Raw genomic sequence first — 21,259 nt, forward strand, 5'->3', positions numbered from 1 at the left:
CACACATCATGGCTCAGTAATATGCCCCACACCTTCCTCCTTCTCTGCGTGGACTGCTCGGGGAATTAGCCGCCCTGTTCGCGCGCAATAAGCCAGTGGTTGCGAGAGCGCGCGCGGATTGTCCACCATCTCAACGCTTCGGGCGGTGTCATGTCTTAACATTTATCCCCCCCAACAAACAACTGTTTTCGCGTGGATACTGGTGAGTTTTCTGTTTACTTTCCTTTGCGTTTAAAATTTCCCCTTGCATCTTTTGGAGTTTATACGTCCTATGGTGCTCTGGCAGTGTCATCTTACACATAATTTTCTTTAATGTGACAAATCTTTACTTAGTCAGAGGGATAAATAAAACTAATCCAGGGTTTATAATGTTTACTAAATGCTGCCTCCAAAGCGGTGTAACGGAGTGCTAACGGTGTTTTTTTTTCTTTCTATCCAGCCATGTGTGCGTACAACTGTTGCTTTTAATTAATCACATAGCCTGATAAGCAGTGCGAAACGTCTATCTTGGGATTAATTAGCCAAGGTGGAAATTATGTAATGTGGAGCGTAGGGCTAACTGTTGTTTTGTCAACCTTCTCAAAAACCTAATCTAAAAGTGAATGTTTCTATCAAACTCTACATAAATGTTTTAGTATGATTGCTATAGCATAATGCAATTATATATATTAATATATTTTAAATAGAATGTGTAATCTGCTTTGAATTGGCGATGCAGTTCATGTTTGTCTGTGTGAGGGTGCAGTCCAGCCTCTGTGATTGCGCTGACTGCAGGCTTACAAGCTTTTAAGCCTCGCATTGAGGCGCACACGCAGTGGCGCACTCTTCTCGGTGTCTTCTCCAAAATGAACAGGGGGCAGAATAAAATTTGCACAAAAAAAAACAAACTTAACGCAATGTGAACATTTTAAACACTCAAAAGCCAAAATAAGAAATATTAGAAGTGTTAAAAAAAAAAAGGTCAGGAGGACCGCAGCAGGGGCAGAGCATTAATTTATGGGCGCCTCAAATTTTTTTATTTTGGGTCCCACATCCAGCTAAAACTATCACACATTTTAGAATCAATGTGAAGTTTAACATTTAATGAAAAAAAAAAAAAATCAAAAACAAAGGAAGGACAAGTACTCAGACCAGTGTTCATGTAAACATCTACAACTTGCATGAATTGTGACTGAGACAGTTGTGCAGCTGAGACAAAAGCATCAGCAATTACCAAGTTAGCACTAACATAGGTCTTTGTTAACAAATCTCACCTTTTAAGAAAAATTTCCTTGGGGTGTAAACCTAAAAGGAGTATACAATCTGAAAAAAAAGTACATTTAGCATGACACATTTTTTCTTAAGAATTTAATGTGACATGATGATGACATGATCTGATAACATCATCAGTGTTATCAGTCCTAGAAGCAATAAGAGCATCAATGACTGAAAGAATATATAAAGCAACAGAACGCAAAACAGCATTCTATAAAAATAGCATAAATTACTTAAATAAACAATAGAACAGTATTAATACAAAACTGCAGTTCACAAAGATACTGCATGCCAAATTATTAGAAGTAAATAAATTAAAGAACAAAATTAAAACTTAAACAAAGCAAAAAATGTTGATACTTTGCCAAAAAATACCCACCAGTCCCATGTTTCTACTGGAAGCTAAAGCAATCATATCCACAGCCTCCTTTGGACTCCTTGTGGAAAATGAATGAATGCATGATCTTCTCCCACCTAAGAGTTTGAATGCTAACATTGGGTCTCAACAACACAAGTTGAAACAGACCGAATCACAAGCAGTCAAGTTTAAAACCCCTACTGCAGCCATCTCAGTGTGCTGAGGTGTAAAGGGTTGAGTGTGAAGGGATAAATAATCTTCACTTGCATCTTGGCACTGCGCTTCCTAATGCTTGGTTAACTGAGATTATGAGGTAAGTTGGTCCACATGTGTAGAAGGATTGACAGGTAAAGCAGTGTGCTTACTGTCAACATGCAGTTTGGTTGATTGTTGTTGTGTTTACATGTCTCACAGCTTTCCCTGGTTTCTCAAAAGGACGGACGGATTATGTTCAGGCCTGGCCTGGGACCATTATGTGTGTGGATTACTGAGTATTTTCAGATTGTAGCCTCTTCTCACCATCATTTATTTTAAGTAAGTGTCTTTGCAGAATTCATCATTTTTGACTGAAAATTCTACCTTTGAGTTTGTGGAATTTCTTTGTTTCAGTTCCAACACACCTACGGACAACACGTATTTGTGTTAACATTGTTTAAAAAAAAATCACTTCACCGTTAAAAGACGTTTAAAATAATCTCATTTTGTGATGTGAAATATGCAAAGTCACTGTGTTAAGGCGAGTCTTTAGAGATACACCGATCAGATTTTTTACTGATCAATACCGATTTTGACATAACCATTTTTCCCCCTAAACAATTAAAGATATAAAAGAGAAAATAAATGTGTTGCATGTTATTTGATAGGCCTTGCGCTTTCGAGCTCAACAAAAACAAATTACTTACAAGATAGTCCCCGTTAATGCACCAAAGCAAGTAGCCATAACCCTTAATTGATATCCCCAAAAAGATTGAAAACAGTTAATTATATTTTGACGAATCTCTTATAGAGTGAAAATGGTTGGAGTTCTTTGTTTTGATACAATGATAAACAGGAGTATAGAAATACATATTTTTCAGTGCTTTACCAATTAGAGCTTATCAACAAAAAATGGCTCATTGATTGGTTCATTCCTTCCAGTCTTATTAATACATCACACTCTATTTAGATCATCTTGCTAAAAGCTTTTTTAAGACCTTTCTCAGTTGCGCCATGTGATTAGACTGCAAAATTCTTTAAATAATTGATAAAAGAAAATATATTGAATTTCTACTCTAAATTAGAATACACTGTCATTCAAACACTAAGATATGTCTAGTGTTACAGTAAGTCAGATCTTGAAAATCATTTGAGAAACTGTGAATTTCAGTCGTTTTTGTGCGCCATGTTGAACCATGCTTAATGGTTTCTTTTGGTAGAACCAAATCTAGGGATTTCCATCTGCTTCTCATAGTCTAATGCTTAAGAATTTCTGAGCGTATGTTATTCTTTGCAGAATGAGCCCACTGACCAAATTACCCCAGCAGATTGAAGCTGTGCTGTCTGGGTTTTACTCTGCTGCACTGCTTAATCTGACTCTACGGCTTCCAATTAGTGAAAGACATGGACAGGACAGATTAAATTTGCTTTAGTTTTTATGGCTGCCTAAATACACTGCCACTGTGTATTGTGTCATAAAACCTTCAATGGTCATTTTTGAGAGGTCATTTTTGTTCTACAATGTTCTTGCTTTCTATTGTTTGTTTTTTTCCAGAAATAAATGAAACCCAATACCCTTATCATCACTGAAACAAGCTGTTAACCAAGAACATATCTTCATAAATCCCAAACCAGAATGAAAAAGATCCAAAAAAGTGCTCTATATTGAGTAGCTACATAGCTCTTGTTTATTATTTCAAATATTGGTTTAGGTATGCTTAATTTGAATGTTTCTAGTAGGCTAGTGTAGATGGTGCAGTATCTACACTGTCGACACTGGACGGTGTAGAAAAGACTGATACCCTTTTGAAGACTGATTCCCTTTTTTGGGGCTTAAAATTCTACTTAAAAGGAATTTAGATCAGGTCATTCTTACAAGATTATCCAAAAGAAGAGATCCTCTTCAAGACTATAAAATCTTCCAAGTTATTCTCTTGGAAAATGCACTTATCTGAGAGAATTTGTGAGCAGAAGACTCGTTCTTTTTAAGGACACTTGTTATTGCACAGGCGAAGACCCTCAGTTGAGAGGGATGGTAACTTAAATGTTCCCCTCACAACCAGACACATTTCAGCAGCTCTGGACATCCTGAAGCTTTATATTTCCGCTGAAGGATGTGTAGAACACATCTACAACAGTTTAACCTTGTCATGGCTCTACTATGTCCAGATAACATGTTTTTCTCCCCCGAGAATGACGTTTCCATTTGGTGTTCCTTTGCAATGTGTAAATGGACAGGTCTGTGGTATGTAAGGATCAGTGGCTTTCAAATTAGATTTTTTGTTTGTTCTTCCTGTCCCTTTATTAGTAGTGCTACTTTATGGTTATTGGACTTCAGTCAGTGTCATTAAGGGGCTTAATTTGGGTTGAGGCCACCTGTGTTTTCATGATTCAAAGACAGAAAGCATTTTTGCTATTGCCTTTGGGAGGGTCATAAGATGTTGAGGGCCTGACAGAAAGTGAAATGAATATGTAAATTCAGATTTTTACTATAAGCATTATTATTGTTGTTTTGAAGTGGCCCAACTCTGAACTGAATCTGACAGAGAACTTGTGGGGGAGCTTAAGATTAAGGTGTTTGCAAGGAGGACTTCCAACCTAATAGACTTCAAGCTCATCTCCAAAAGTAAAAATATGGCCATAAAAACATTTTTCAGCAATAATAAAAGGCGTGGACAGTTTTAATACCGCTAAAGACTCTTTAAAGGTCAAAGAAAAACAAAAAGCTTTTTCTTTTCAGAGGGATGAAACGGAAAAGGGCATACATCCTTCACCAAAGCAATGAGTGAGTCATCATCTTTTCACTCAGCAAAGCTTGTGTCACTGGCGCGATCTCTGTCTGGGTTTGGACTTGATGCTGCCAATGGAGGACCTGTCAACCTCCCTGTCAGCAGCGAGCCCTCGCCACCGGTAAGATTACTGCTGAGGATAAGTCTTTAACAGATTGTCTTTCCTTTTAAAAAATGATTTCACTTTTTTTTTTTTTTTCCTATTTCTAGGTTACATGCTTTAGTAATCATAACGTAAATATGTGCTTGTTTGTTTGTTAGGAGTCTGGCATTGATCTTGGACCTGGACTTTTTTTTGCTGACGGCAAGAGAAAAGTGGACTACGTACTTTGTTACAAATACAAAAAGAGGCGTAGCTCTAAGCCCAGACTGTCCATTTCTTCCAATGGAAATTTGCCAATAATTCTACCGATTCGACTGGAAACAGAAGCAGAATCTGGGGAGGCAGGTGGAGCAGCAGGGGATGCGGAAGACTCGAAGCTTACTGAGGAGGAGAAAGCTCTGATGAGGGAGGAGTTTGAAGCGGGTCTGCTGGAGGCTGGACTACAGATTGAACGTGACAAAGAAGTAGGTAACCAACACATCCTTACACCGATAACAGACCATCTTGGTGCATATTGTTTTCTTGTATTTTCCAGCAAGTTTATGTGAATGCATTTTTCCTCTGTGTCGCAATGTCTGAAGGAAAGTTTGTGATTTATGTGTCAGTCTCTGCACACCATTTGCTTATGCGTTAAATCAGCTGCTGTTTTGGTTGCAGATTAAAAACACTGTAAGCAACTTGAGCCACGGGCTGGATTACAAGACCTACTTAGAGAGTGATTCACTATTGAGAAGTGCATTTGCTGGACGAAAGTTACATTTGAGGGTTTCTTTAGGACATTTTGCCCTCAACAGATGTCTTATGTTTTTTGCTCTTAGTGTTCTCTCTGATCAAGACAATTTTATTTGTTATAGGAAAAAGCTATCTAAACCTGTCCTTTGTGAAAATAGTGTATATTTTGATGTCTGGGTTCTTAACTAAGCCATCTCAATTCCTTCATTATTTTCTGGCCACTCTGTTTTAGATTTGCTGCTGCAATTGACTTTTAGCTTGAAAAGTTAGACAAGTGGCCTCTTCTTTGACCTTAATATACTATTTTTTTTATTTATTTATTTTTTAAATAGCAGAGCTTGTTATTGTCAGGTATCTTAACTTTGGATTCAGGTGTCCAAAGAATGATCTTCAAGAAGTCTTGTAGTTATCTCAACTGCAAATTTGCAGACATATGTATACATTCTACCTGAGCTCCATAAAGTTTGCAATTGATATATACAAGTTTTGTTATTTCTTTGAGCATTACTGGATTTGACCTTGGGACAAATTTGTGGGAACAAATTTGTTCCCACAAATTTGTACCCACAAATTTAGCTAGTCTTTGCACTACTTTTCAGTAGTGCAAAGATTAGCAGCTGTTCTCAATGTTTTGTCACTTGTGAATAATCTATCTTACTGAGAAAGATTGACTTCAAATTGTTTTCCTGATTAATGGAAAGATACAATCCACTCTTTCAGGTTATTCTTGATGTTTCTCCGCCTTGGCATTGTAATTTACTCCAGATCAGCAAACTGTCAAAACATCAGATTTGTTATGACTTGACAAAAGCAATGTTTTTTTGGGACTGAATTAAGTTTGTTATGGGTTAACATGGCTTTTCACATTTGTTTTTACCCCATTTTCATGTGCGTCTTAATGTGTAGAAGTTAAATGGCATCAGCTTCATTCGACTGCACATCCCATGGTCAATTCTCAGTCGTGAGGCAGAGTTACAGAAGATCAAAGTAGCTGTGAAAAAGGTAAGTCTGTTTTCCTCTGCTAATGGTGAAAATATCAGGTTTATTCAGCACTTTTTGGCCATTTGCAGAGCCTCACTTTGAGGAAGAGTTATGTAGACTGATAAGCCACCATACTTTGACTACTGCGAGGAAAAAGGAGCAACACTTTGCAGCTTGCAAAAATGTAATTATTCTGATAAAGACAGTATTCTGACTTGGAAAAGTATAATCTGTCCCACTGGATAAATATTCAATCAGAATTTAAAATGCAACTTCATAACAACTGGAATATATTAGCCAACAATTCTGGCAGCCTAAAGAGTCCTTCGCGATATAAAGACACTGCTATATAATTGGGCAAAATATCAGGCACTGTAGTTGGAAACAAAAATGTATATGTTAATAATGTTACAGCTAATCAGTATCAACTTATATGAAATCCAGTTGATTGGCAGTGATCAAAGTTTTTCCATTTGCTTCTTTTGAGCAGAAATGTGAATTGCGGAAAAGGACAGGCATTGCTGGAATGTGGGATACTGTCATCTCTCAACTAAACAGACCATTTCAGCCTGATGTCCCTGACAACGACATCCACAAAGACTCGCAGTCACATGTCAATTTCAAAACTCTCAAACACTCATTCATCAGAGATAAGCTCCACCTGTGAGTACATGTTCAAGCTCTTCRCATGGCTTAATGTGTCTTACATGTGATTTGATATAACTATGCTGGTTTAGACAACATGCTAACATCAAAATCTCTGAAAGGTCATTTGCTTTCTCTGCTACAATGTCCACAATTTCCAAATGCCAAATCTAAGTTAAATAYATATTTCTACTTTAACCGATAGCTGATGTTTGTAATGTCATTTCCTGCAGGTATGACATCAAGTCAACAGCAACTTTATTTGAYAAYGCAACACGGAGCAGAATAGTGAGTCTATGAGATGATTCCTCTCAACTGTCGTCTGTTAAGAGTATTTTGTAGAACTACATAATATCAGTTTTATGTAATAGTCTTTACTTTCCTGGAATGAAGAGTTTACTTTCCAGGAACTTATCAAKAACTTTGCCTGTATTTACAAGGCATTTGTCCAGGTCTGTTTTCATACTTACTTGTTACTTATCCAGAACCTACAAGGTACTATCACGAACTGGGATTTAGACTGCTTTTTTCTTTTGACRTAACTTTCCTGGAACCTTTAAGGAACATATAAGGTACTTTCTTAATATTCATGTAATACAGTAAGTTTMATATAATATTCATGGGACTTACTGTATCAGGAACCTTTCATAAAACAACAAGGTACTATTATGAAATTGACCATGTACTTAACTGAACTTTTCTGAAGTTGCCAAGTTCTTTCTGGACTTTTTGGGGACAATTTTGTAATTAACATTTCCACAACTTGCCAGCTACTTTCATGGAATTTACAAGATATTTTCTGTAACTTTCATGGGTCTTATCAAGTACTTTACAGAAATTGGATCAGTTCCTTGCAAGTTCCACAAGGGTTTCAGAAAGCAAATTAGTTATCAGAAACTAACAAAATTCCATAAAAGYTTCTATGAAAGTTCCGTGAAAGTAATCGAAAATATTCTACAAGATTTATTTTAGCAATAATCAGTTAAGTAGCTGAATGTTAAATTAAAGTGCTGGTAAGTATTTGGCRAGTTCCATGAAAGAACCTGGTGATCTTTGGAAATTATCTGGTAAGTTTCATGAGGTTAACCAGTAAGCYGCAACACAGTGTCCGCYAAGTCAAGGAAAAGTCAGTGGAAAGTAACCTCTAAGTTCTAGGAAATTTTTTATTTATTTTAAATAGGTAACTAATGCTATGTTTTCTTCTAGGTTGCTGAGATCATTTCACGCACTACCTGCACACGCACTTGCCAAACCACAGGTGAGTGGATTTTATTGGCCATAAACCAGCAACAAAACAGGCTCTATTGTGTCAGACTGTGTYAAGATATGCATCAAGTGCAGGCAYGCTAAAACAATTTTTAGAAATGTTATACGTTTTCCTTGTTTATTCCCAGTGGTCTCAAAACAGATTTTGTGTTCCTCTGTTTTTGTGTCATAAGGCATCAGCTCATTACTGGCTCGAGGTGTTTACATTTCTGCTTTCCCTCTGCATGATGTAAGTAAAACTGAAACCTGAATTAAGCAACTTTTATTTGTTTTGTTTTTTTYCACATGAAGCTGTTTCTCAGCAAATGTTACCTCTATTTTAATKTTAATTACAAAAACAGTGGACCAATTGGGCATGGGGATCACAACAGCCTGTAAATAGCTAAAATCCACATAAACWTGTGGATTTTAGCTATTTGACAGCCTGTTTTAGTAGTTTAAACACCTAATTTACCTTTGTGTGCATTAATACACACAAAKAAACAGCCTTAGAAAGTTAGAAGCTGCAGAAGCTAATGTCTACAGTCTTTCCTTATTTCCATTCTTGGGGTACAGTCAATCAGCAGCATGGAAAATGAATGGTGCTCCTGGATTGGCTGTGTTGGCAACCAATAGCATGTGAAGTAGCATTGTGATTAGGTATTTCAGCTACCCAAACTGCATTTGCTTTTAAATATTTTTTTAAAAATCCACAAATAATTTGGAGTTATAGGTGTATGATATATTGTGAATAAGCAGAGGCCTACTATGGTGTATTTAATGATCAACAAACTTTGCTACATTATATGCATGAGATAAAACTGTAGTCCTGCTTTTCTTTAGGGCCCATTCACACGGAGAGGAAGAAAAGATCAACGAAATGAAAGACAGGTGTGTAACAGGGGTAATAGTGGTATTTTCCTTCCTTAAAATGTCTGCAGATAACTGGTAGATTATATTTTTTAGACCTAGTCAAGATAAAAATAGTGTCACTCTTTTAATCCATTACAATAGGGTACTAAGAGACAATCATTAGCTTTTTGTTTTTTTAACTGCGCCTAATACCAGACCTAAATGAGTACATTAACCCTGTATGATAAATGTCTTTGTTGTTTAGCTGCTTCATGAAGAGTGGGCCAACTATGGAGTCATGTTCAAATATCAACCTGTTGACCTGATCAGGTGACAAGATCTTTTAGCAAACTATGATTTATTTTCAGCAATTAGTTGTGATTGCTGTTTGCAGAATGCTTGTGATGAAATACAGTTACAGTATTACAGCAATCGTATATTTTTTAAATGTCCCTGATTATTACTGTATATTAAGAAGATGATTTAAGTCTTAATGACAAACAAATTACACCTCATGATAGGCTCAGTTACATTCCAGTGAAGATATTAGTAGATTTATATTTAATACATTTTAAGTTTATTTATTGTTTGAGGATGGCTGTAAGAATGATTTGTAGCTTTTCCTATCAACATAAGTTGGATCCTGCTGATGAATCCTGATGAAGGCAGCTCATTTATCTTCTGATTTATCTTTTGTCTCCATGTTTACAGGAAGTACTTTGGAGAGCAAATTGGGTTATATTTTGCCTGGCTGGGTGTTTATACTCAGCTTCTCATTCCACCCTCTGTGCTGGGTATCATTGTCTTCCTGTATGGCATACTTACCGTAGATACCAATGTGCCAAGGTAGGCAAACACTTATCTATGCTCATCAAAACTAATCAGTCTAATCAGAGAGAGAGAGAAGTAACACACTTTTCTATGTGTTTCTACTCATATTTCAGTCAGGAGACATGTGATGACAACCTGAACATCACAATGTGTCCACTGTGTGATGCCGTGTGTGATTACTGGCGTCTGAGTTCAGTATGCTCATTGGCCCGAGCCTCATACCTGTTCGACAATGGAGCTACTGTTCTCTTTGCTATCTTCATGTCCCTTTGGGGTAACTATATACACCAACTATACACTTCACTCTGAATGTTTTAAAAAAGCAGCACACATTTTAACTAGCAAAACAAAGACAGGAAGACTCCCACACTTTCAATCCATTGTTTGGCTAAGTTTACAAAAGAGACTAGATCGAGAATAATTTTTACAGCTCATTATTTGAAAAGCATCCAGGACAGAAAATACCTGCTTCCTTTAGTTTTATGTTGGCTGGAAACCAGAGAGAAGGTGTTAAGAGGATAATCTAATTACTCTTCACCACTGCATAGACGCACAGTGTGAAACACTGCTGTAGTGTACATACACTGCTCTGGAAAAAACGAAGAGACCACTGCACTGGACCCATGGTTATTCCACCAAATATTGATTTCTGAACTCTTCCTGAGTTAAAAGATTAGTATTGTTGTTTCTAAATGAATGTGAATTTGTTTTCTTTGCATTATCTGAGGTCTGAAAGCAGTGCATCTTTTACGTTATTTTGACCATTTCTCATGTTCTGCAAATAAATACAAAATTTTGACAGATCACATTTAACATTAGCACYACAAATATAACATTCAGAGTCCTTGGTCTTTTTCACCTTTTTTACCATTGCATCCACAAACTTTAAARCATKTTTTGGGATTTCATGGGATAGACACAAAAAGAAGAATAGATTARGTCAATCCTGAAAGAAAACTGAGACAGGAAAAGAGGTACACTTCTGGCATGATTTAGAGCAAACCAAGTTCATGTATTGGAGTGGCCCAGGCAAAGTCYAGGCACTCTGTCTATGTGAGAATCTGTGGTAAGACTTGAAATTTGCTGTTTATAGAAGCTCTCCATCCAGTATAATTGGAAAAGAGGAGCTKGAGAAAATGTTTTGTCTCTGGATGTGCAAAGCTGGTAGAGACACAATAGATTAGACATGATAGACACCTTATAATAGAATGTTTGTAGTTTTTATATCAGTGAAYGGTGGTTCTAGAGTATTGACTWCTGGAGTAAAGAAACAGAAMWTGCAACACTTCTCAAATATTCATTTGTAAAATAAAATAAATAAAACTACATGTTCATTTTCCATCCATGGCCATGCTTTACCTTGTGTTGTACTATCATAAAATCGTAATAAATGATGTTTGTGGTTGTGACATGACAAAATGTAATATTGTCATGTTATAAGGTATAATATACCTTATAAATGATATAAAAATAGCATGTCTTAAAGTAAGAAACTGTAGTTTCTAWTGAGGTTTTAAGTTTTATTCACYTAGTTTTGTTTGCTTGTTTCTTATCTTAACTTAAGAGAATAATTTGTCTTCTAATGCTTTTTGAAAACACCATTCCAGTGAGATGTTTTTAAGCTYCACGTTCTGTTTGCTTGATGTAAATGACAAAATTATCAGATTTATTTTTGTCTTTTTCTAAAAATTATTCTATGTGCATATTATGCTGCAGCTGCATGTTTTCTTGAGCACTGGAAAAGGAGACAGATGTGTCTGAAACATTCGTGGGACCTTACAAGCTTGGAGCATGAAGAGGTAATGAAGTTGGCTCAAGAAAACCATTGGTGGACACATATGTACACATAAAAGATTTTTATTTATATATTTATTGTGTCACTTAAGAATTAATTATCATGTTTCTGCACTCGAGTTTGTAAAAGAGGAAGCCAGGAATGCCTACAGAGATCATTTTATGGCCCAAGCCATGCACAAAAGGAATACTGGTTTTCCTGGAAGCCTCTCATTAGCACTTGACCTTTAAGTTCCTCTAACAAACCAAAATGCTTGCTGCCAGACAGTTACCCAGTGAAGCACAGTAATGGGATTGGTCCTGGCCTTTAAGGACAGTTGGTGGATGAAATGACACAGCAAGGTCGCGGCACAAACAATCACAAACTAACGCCACTGTTCTCTCTGTGTTTCATGTGTCTCCTGATGCCTGAAGGAGCGAGTTCAGGTAGGAAACTTTGTATTAGAAAGTTTTGAAAAAATAGAACAGAATAGATTTTAGAAAAACAAGACAAAATACAAGATAATCACTGTAAATGTGGATAAACAGAAAATAAAACTACAGTATATGCACGTGTTACGGAAAGTGGCAAAACAGTGTGTGCCAAAATGTAAATCCCCAAGATACGGTGGTTGTGTTTTAAAGTGCATGTTTTTGGATGTGTGCTGCAGGATGAACTGAGACCTGAATATGAAGAAGCTCTTCAGGAGAAGAAAGCTAAATTGAAAGCACAAGCTAAAAAGAAGGTGAGTCTACATGTAAATGTTCAGATCTCTGTTCAGTTTTTAACTCGTTTAAGGCAAATTTTGTTTAACATAGAATTTTTTTATATCCTCTGTCAGTTGACTCAAGCTGGAGAAGGTGTGGATGGAGAAACCGACCAAATGTTGKCCTCCCAGGTACCATTGAACTGTACATTTAATAGWCGGACCCTTTTCATRAAGCACATACATAAATTACCTATTTATATTAATATTGCTCAACTGTGAAATGTAGCTTTTGTTATTGAGACAAACAGTACTGTTTGTTTACATTGTTAGTGTAAAAATAAAGTTACTGTGAACTAATTCTGCTTGCATGACATTATGTTTGTACATAATGAACTTCCCTTTCTGCACTGTGTGTGGTTGGGTCCAAAGAAGATTAGCTGCCTGAGATTAGCCCAGATTACTGACAGAGACATAAAGAGGAGGAGGGAGTGGAGGAAGGGGAGGAGATTTCTGTCCTTTCAGATGGCAAACATGCACCCTCCCCACTGTTAACATTRTGTGTGCGTCTGTGCAGAACAAACAACCCATCACAGACTGTGATGCAATGTGAAGGATGTGTCTGAAAAAAATTGTTTTTCTGTGCATCCACGTAAYATGTACCTTTGCCTTGACAGCCAGAGCCCGAGTCCTTGGACATTGAGGATCACCTGTCAGGTTATGTCATCAATGTGTCCACCTTGCTGCTGCTGGTACTGCACTCAGACTCTCTTCATGTTCTCACTTTTCCATTTGCCATCTGTCTCTTTGTCGATCCTCTAGTTAATCTTTTGATTAACAGAAGGATGAGGTGGATTAACAGACAGAGGTTATTGCTCTATGGTTATTTTTCATGACGTTGCAGGTAGCTCACAGAATTCGGTTGTTTTATTTTTCTCAGTTCTGTCAATCTCCATTGGTTTGTCTGCATAACATTTTAGATTTCTCCACATTCATCCATACATAGGGTCTTTCACGGCTAGGTCAGCCAATATTTGTTAGTTTCCAAGGAACTGTCCTTTCTTAACATCTTTAAATTTGTTTAACCTATATTTTACTGAGATACAAAAATATCAAGATTAAAACAAATTTTTTAAGGGACTCCTAGCCAAGAGCCAGCAATAAATACACTGTACGCTAGTGATAGAYAATATTTTTTTAACTTTCCCTGGRACTTTGCTTTAGTGTAATTTTATTGCACTAAAGCGAAACAGATCTAAACAGATCTTTAAATAATATTGGCTTTTATTGGCTAAAATATGCTCCTCATCTCATTGGATTAACCAATGGCATTTTCCACTAATAATCAGTGGAGTCATTTACTTTTTTGATTCTCTCAACAAAAAAAAAAAACAACAACAACTTCTTTGACAGATTACAAGAAAGCCTGGCTCCTTGGAAGGAAACTTTGAAGAAGCTGAATTTTGCCTATAACTTTTGCGCAACACAGAATAAACAAGTTCAAATGCTCTAAAACTGTAGTTCCATTCTCCTTTTGAATCTGTATTATTTAAGCTTTGTATTTTGTTTTGTTTCTTTGTTAGATTTTTGTCACCTTCTCTGCAGTGTTTGGAGTAGTAGTTTATCGCATCTGCATGTTAAGTGTGTGGTCCATGAACCCTGATCCGGAAGCCAAGGCCAGTGTGAGGATGACAGTCACCACCACAGGCATCATCCTCAACATGCTGGTTGTTCTGGTATTGGAAGAGGTCTATGGCGCAATCGCTGTGTGGCTGACTGAGCTTGGTAATGTGTTTAATGCTGTTATAGAGTAACCACTAATCAAGGATGGTTAATAATTCACAATGGTTTTCCGATGGGGCATTTGTTTAAAAGGAGACAGATGAGAGGAATGAGTCAAACACTAATTGTGTAGCAATTAGTCAGCATATTTCAACAGTTTTAGGAAATTTAGTGTAATAGTTATGCTTTATACGTTTATTACACAATTAGTGTTGATGGTAGTGTTGATATGTTGCTAATTGTTTTGTCCAATTTCCAACAGAACTTCCAAAGACAGAGGAAGAGTTTGAAGAGAGGTTAATCTTTAAGTCTTTCTTTCTGAAATCCATGAACGCCTTTGCCCCTATTTTCTATGTTGCCTTCTTCAAGGGCAGGTGTGTTTCACTTTTTTTCCCCCACAATTACCTGCTTTAGACCTTAAGTCMTATTCAACTAACCTGGTCCTGTCGTCATACAGGTTTGCTGGGCGGCCCGGTGATTATGTTTACGTGTTTGGAGACTATAGAATGGAGGAGGTAGGCATAACTTTGCAAGTAGCTGATTTAGGATTTCTGGAGACAAATATTGGCACATTCTCACAAAACAGGAATTCTGTTGTAAAGTAACAGTAAAACCCAAAACAGTGATGAAACATGCTTGGCATAAATTTTAAAAAGTTTTCATTTTATAAATGTAACTTTTTCTGTTTAGAAAACTATAACTTTTAAATATTGTTTGAAAATTACAAGAAAATTGAATTGAATTTGTAAACTTTAGGTACAAAACATAACACAAGGTTATTTTGGGCTTTAATCTATTGTGTATCTGCTGTGTAATGATGTACAAACATTTGCAAATTTAATAAAATTACACTTAAGGTTTAAACAATCCTGATGAATGTATTTGTTCTCTGCAGTGCGCTCCTCCAGGTTGCCTAATCGAGCTGTGCATCCAGCTCAGCATGATTATGCTGGGAAAACAGCTCATTCAAAACAATGTCTTTGAGATTCTTATCCCGTACGTATACACCGGTGTCTTCTCATACCATATTTAGTTTTGTAACAGCTTTGTAACAAAGCTGTTACAAAGCTAACCAGAGGTTAAATTAAAACACAGTTCACAAGATATTTAAAATATTTCTGAGTGCTGTGTTAAGCTTGTCTYGGTTCACCTTGTTTTCCTATAACATCCTGTAGACATTTCAGAACCTACGAGTTCAGTTGTAGTTCTGAAAAAAAAAAGTTCATATTCCGCTAAAATTAAGTAATCAACAATTTAGGGCCTCTGTTATCAAAACTTTGGGTCACACAGCCTATTTATAATTCTTCTTGTTAAATTCCTTTGTTTTAACAAGTATAACATTTTAAATAATTTGCATTATGTTTTCATTTACACCTTAGGCTTCCTGACTATTGTGAAAAATTCCTTTTTTAACTTTAATCTAGTCTTTGTCCTTTTTATCCTCTCTTTGTTAGTAAAATGAAAAAGATGTACCGGACAATACAAGAAGAAAAAGGAAAGAAAAGAGCGGCAGAGAATGAGGAGAATGAAACAGAAGAGATAAGACCAAAACAACAGTTTGACAAAGATTTTGCTCTTGAACCATTTGAGGGTGTTAGTCCAGAGTACATGGAGATGAGTGAGTATAATTTAGTCTCTTTTCAAGTCTTTTATRCACTGATTCTCCCAAAATCACAGCAGCACAATGTAATTTTTAATCATGCATACTTGTGTCTCAATACTTCACACAGTTATCCAGTACGGATTTGTCTCTCTATTTGTGGCTTCCTTCCCACTGGCTCCTGCATTTGCTYTGCTCAACAACGTCATTGAGATTCGGCTGGATGCTGCAAAATTYGTCACCGAGATCCGGCGACCCGATGCAGTCAGGTGTAAAGACATAGGTACAGAATCAYTTTTACATCAGGACCTATCTTCTTTCAGTCTCTGTAAATGTGTAGAAATAACATGTAGTACATTGCATTCACTTCATTTTTCTTTCTTTTTTTCATGCTGAACTTACRCATCTTTTTCATACCACAAAAACCCACTGCAATCATACACACTCACATGAACGGGCACTCTTCCCTTTCCCTGTCTGTCTCTTTAAATTCATGCTATCCCCAGGGATTTGGTACAACATTCTGTGTGGAATCAGCAAGTTCTCTGTCATTACCAATGTAAGTCTGCATGTGTCTGTCCTGACTCTCTGTCAGTGGTTTATTTTACATGTTTATTTACATGCATTTGTAGGATGAAAACTACACTTTAAACCAAGCTCTCTAATATATGGCAGATTTTGAAAAAAAAAAAAAAGGAATAATACATGTCCTTTCTTTAAAGAAATGAAAATGTAGATGTTTTCCTTGTTGTAGATTTTAGTTGATAATAGTATGTCTCGAGCAAAATTCAGTTTCTTGCTTATTCTGATCGCCGTTCAAACACCGTAAGATGGCATCTGCCAGAACAAAAACAACCTCAAACTTGTTCATTTGGACTAGAGTGCACTATGTAACATGCTAAAAGATGGAAGACAGTATTTTCTGACTTATTTTCATCTGGATAGTCTTGATGTCCTCCAACATTAAAGACCTGACAAGCAGATCACAGTGGAGATATTTCCTAAATAGCACATTGGACAAGACTTCACCATRAACTAGGGAGCTTTTTCCTTCGTTGGAAAAAAGGACTCTTCAGGTAGATTCTGTGTGTTGGCTGTGTGGAGATTTTACATCCCTCAGTGCTCTTAACTGAGGGCTTTCATAGGTGGTTATTATATGACATCTCTCAAAGCCCAAAACTGAATTGGTATTGGATTCCTCATTTGAAAAAAAAKATAAAATAATAATTCAGATCATCATGTTTCAGYCATAACTACAGCATGTCAAACCTTTTCTCCGTGTTTATCTTTAAAGGCATTCGTCATCTCCTTCACWTCAGAGTTCGTTCCAAGAATGGTCTACCAGTACATGTACAGTGGAAACGGCACCATGAGTGGCTACACAGAGCACTCGCTGTCCTACTTTAATGTCAGCAACTTTCCTCCTGGCACAGCACCAACCACCGCACTCATCACCGGTGTCTCCATGTGCAGGTCAGAGTCATTCTCCTAACCTTGACCTAACTCGATCTTCCTTTTAATCYCATAGCCAGAAGCTTAARGCTTCCTTTGGTGCAAAATTTGGCAAGGATTTCAGGATCATGCTGAGAGCAAAGCACTATTACCAGAATATATTTGCATTTAGGTGCAGTGAGCTAAGATTCTTGTTTACTCCATTTTTCTCCATTAGATACAAGGACTACAGAGATCCACCATGGGCATCGGATGCGTACACTTTCTCCAAACARTACTGGTCCGTCCTCGCTGCTCGACTGGCTTTTGTAATATTCTTCCAGGTATCAAAAAATATTTTTGCTAAATGGTTATTTTAGTTTCTTATTTAATACCAGACGTCTGAGGTCATTGCCTTTTAAATTTATGATTTCATTGCCTTTTATTTGATATAGGGTTTTCTTAGGTGCCGGTCAGATTATTTAATAATTATCTCTTTTAACAAGACTCCAAAAAAAAAACAATTTTCTTGTTGTCTTTCTATTTATTCTTACATTTACTGTTAGTTTGAGATTGATGGAATCAAGTGTTTAAGTATCTTTAGCAGCAAGGCCAAACTAAAGTCTGGGGAGTGATCCTACTATATTGGCAGACTTCCTTTGGGAGATTCTTTGTCTTCTTGGCAGGGATATTCCAGCTTAACCAAGTTGGAATGAGAATGTCAGTCATTTCAAGGTACCAACAAAAATGCTCAAATGGTTTCAGACCCCAGACCTAACTGGGTCAATCTAGGGCTTTGACTTTTTTTTTTTTCATAAAGCTTCTATTTTGTTTTCCTAGCTGTATGCCTCTAACTCTTTTATTACTGTGCTTGATTTGAGCGATTGCTTCAAAGTAATGTTGTGAAATTCCTGCATTTCTCCAGACAAACTYWTTTGAATTGTGCCCAAGTGGGTAATGGCTCAGTCTTTGGTCRGTTAGAACAGATCACACCTGAGGATTAAGCCAGTTTAGATCTAAGCTTAATTCAACTGCCTTCTGGCAAATTCCCAGCATGTGCATTGGATGAAACTTGGCTCCTATCTGACAATTCTACAKTAATGGTGTTTGCGCAAGATTTTCCTGGCCCTGRATTTTATTGTTTAACTCTCAGTGACCAATTAATCAAAAGATTAGGAATGGGATGAAGAAAATTAATGCAGTGCTTATCACTGCATTATGACACTAGAACAATTCCAATCTTGTGCAATGTTACACTTGTTCAAAATGCAATTTCCTGGAATTTCACTTCATAAATCAACACAAACACATGTATAATTGAGAACAGGAATAAAATATGTGGTTTTTGTTTTGTTCTTTTACAAATAAAAATCTGAAAATTGTAACATGTATTTTCTATTCAGCACATTCCCCCAAGAGTATAGATTGTAGAACCAACTTTTGCTGCCAATTCACTTGTTAGTCTTTAGAAATATGTCTCTATTGGCTTTGCAGACTGCAAGACTAAGTTTTTTGCCATTTCTCCTAAGCAAAAACAATCAAAATCAGATTAGATGAGGAACCTTTSTATCTCTTTTCTAATCCTCTCTCAGATTATGAATTGGATACAAGTCTGCACTTTGCTTGAGTTTATCAMACAAGCATGACAAAAACAAAAGAAAAACTGCTTGGTTTCTTCTTTTTTTCCCTTAAAGAACCTTGCCATGTTCCTCAGTATGCTGGTGGCTTGGATGATCCCAGATGTCCCACGGTCACTGCGGGAACAGCTGAAAAAAGAGAACATGGCATTGATGGAGTTCTTGCTTGGACAAGACCAAGAAGCATGTGCCAAAACTCTATCCCAAAAATCCTCAAGCCCTTGCTTTCCTGCCAACATAGACATTGTAGTGGAAGAGGCACCAGAGGAGGAGGATGTGTGCCAAGTGGGGGAGAAAGAGGAAGAAGTGAGGGTTGAGATCAGTCTGGATGAACCTAATAGGTTTGATACCAACCCAGAGGTATATAAATCATTTGAAGAGGCTGAAACTAACATGGAAGATGAGCCAAAAGGTGAAGAGTGTGAGGAAATTGATAAGGTGRAAGGTAAAGAAAAGGAAGAAAGTAGAAAAGTGAGGGAAGAGGATGAAGGAGAAAAGGAAGACAGCAGAAAGAGTAATGAAGGTCAAGTTTATGAAGCAGAGGCAACTGAGGGGGAAAACTTTACTGTGGATCTGGACTCTTTCATGAGTGAGCTGGGCCTGTTGGGTAAGAGGAKAAAACTCTATTGTTACTTATGATTTACACRATGCTTTTTATGATGTGTTTTGATCTGTTTCTYGTTTTCTATTCGTCTAGATGAAGAGCCTTCATCAAGCATGGTTGAGAAAAAGGAGCTTCCCCGTTCAGAATCCAAGCAAAGTCAACGGAAGGACGGGAAACCTGCGTCCCATCCCTCATCCCAAAGAGGCTCATCCCAGAGTCTGAGAGGCTCCAGGCCAGACATTACAAAATCAAATGTTGAAACTCGGATGTTGACTCTAATTGCTCCACCCCCCAGAGAGCCAGACACAAGGGTAAAATCCCGCTGCTCCACCCTTCCTTCCCGCTACAGAGGGGCTGAGGCCTGCTACAGCCTGCCCCGGCCCAGCCAATCCACCAGCCTCACAAAGCTCCAGCAGCAGCCCTTGCTCACTCCCCTGGTTCCTCTGGGCTCCATTTCCCCGAAACCATCCTCTCCTTTGCACAGCCCCGTGTCCCTGTCATCTCCACAGTCACCGTTGACCCAACAGCCCCAAGCCTCAAGTGAACTTTTCATGCTGAAAGGCCCTCCACGTCAGCTGCCACGTTCCAGGGGCAAAACCCGCTGCTCCACTCTGCCTCCGCGGCAGAGAGCGCCCGGTCCCGAGGAGGCGACCTCAGGACCGAGTCATTCCTCCAGCTGTGCGAAGCTTGGAGACCGCATTCCACCATCACCCAGTGAACTGAAGCGCAATAACACTCCAGTATAGGGAGACCAAGGAGTGGAAGCTGTAGGCTGCAGAGGGAACGGATCAGTGATCAGCCTCTTCTGCTTGTGCCTGAGGCTGCATCCTTCCTGCTGCCCTTCTCACCTACATACACCTGGGCTCTAAAGAGAGAGCCTCCAGGTCAAATGGACATCCTTTATATCCTTGTAACTTCACACGTAATACTATTTATATCAATTTTTTTATATCAAGTGTTTTTAGATCTGAAGAGGTCAGAGAAAAGTTCTTCAGAAACTCTTTTTTTATGCCATGAAAAATAAAGACTCAAGTTGTTCTATTTCTATTTTACTTAATTTTTGAAAGTTGTTTAATTTTAATCACATGCATATCTCATAAGGCGCTGTGGTGTTATTTGCATTTATTTTTTATTGTGATTGTTTTACACACATGCAACAATGTTACTGTATAGATCGGTGGACAGTGACACCTAGAAACAAGAGCTCTGCTTGTAGTGTTTTTGTTTATTTTCAGAGATTTTGATATTTAAAAGATGTGAAATTCTAATAAAACAACCACATATTTTTGATGTTTGTTCTTGATTTTGTTCTGTCTTTGACATTGCTTATTCTGTTCTGCACAAAAGGGGCTGTTTTGTTTGAAACACCAATATAACTCTTAAAAAAGAGCTTAAAACATACATTTAGCAGTTGTTTATTTCGGTATCCATCTTATTAAATTAGATGTTACGACATTTATTGTAAGGTTTCGATTCAAAAACTAAAACTCATATCACACAAATTCATTACTCAGCGTGATTTATTTCGAAAACTTTTTTGTTACAACTAAACCGTAATTCAATTTCACAGAAAATCACAATATTAAAGATGAATGAAGGTAAAAAGGATTTTCAATACATACATGAATGATTATGTACTGTACAGTATGTGCACTACTAGTAAGATAGAACCTCCATGCACTGTGGCATACATCCTAATTTCTGAACAACTGACTTCCATTAACTTCCATAATCAACAAC

General features: G+C 37.3%; 1 protein-coding gene across 2 annotated transcripts; it reads left to right on the top strand.

The window, feature by feature from the left end:
* The first annotated feature begins 101 nt into the window (after positions 1 to 101).
* On the top strand, positions 102 to 20,807 carry ano2a (anoctamin 2a). Of its 2 annotated transcripts, none has more exons than XM_008412394.2 (29): positions 102 to 202; positions 2,027 to 2,146; positions 4,548 to 4,717; positions 4,858 to 5,163; positions 6,338 to 6,433; positions 6,903 to 7,075; positions 7,291 to 7,345; positions 8,264 to 8,315; positions 8,497 to 8,552; positions 9,146 to 9,193; positions 9,420 to 9,484; positions 9,866 to 10,000; positions 10,099 to 10,259; positions 11,702 to 11,784; positions 12,194 to 12,205; positions 12,430 to 12,504; positions 12,601 to 12,657; positions 13,143 to 13,217; positions 14,049 to 14,250; positions 14,510 to 14,621; positions 14,705 to 14,762; positions 15,143 to 15,243; positions 15,702 to 15,865; positions 15,978 to 16,130; positions 16,354 to 16,406; positions 17,142 to 17,320; positions 17,517 to 17,622; positions 18,973 to 19,522; positions 19,613 to 20,807. In XM_008412394.2, the coding sequence occupies exons 3-29, from the start codon at positions 4,589 to 4,591 to the stop codon at positions 20,263 to 20,265; spliced, it is 3,909 nt and encodes a 1,302-aa protein (XP_008410616.1). In that variant the 5' UTR covers positions 102 to 202; positions 2,027 to 2,146; positions 4,548 to 4,588; the 3' UTR covers positions 20,266 to 20,807. The 2 variants fall into 2 exon arrangements, with proteins under 2 accessions (XP_008410616.1, XP_008410617.1); XM_008412395.2 differs by lacking the exon at positions 102 to 202 and adding an exon at positions 1,781 to 1,925.
* Positions 20,808 to 21,259: the final 452 nt, after the last annotated feature.

The sequence above is a fragment of the Poecilia reticulata genome, linkage group LG6, assembly GCF_000633615.1.
Source record: "Poecilia reticulata strain Guanapo linkage group LG6, Guppy_female_1.0+MT, whole genome shotgun sequence".
NCBI lineage: Eukaryota > Metazoa > Chordata > Actinopteri > Cyprinodontiformes > Poeciliidae > Poecilia > Poecilia reticulata.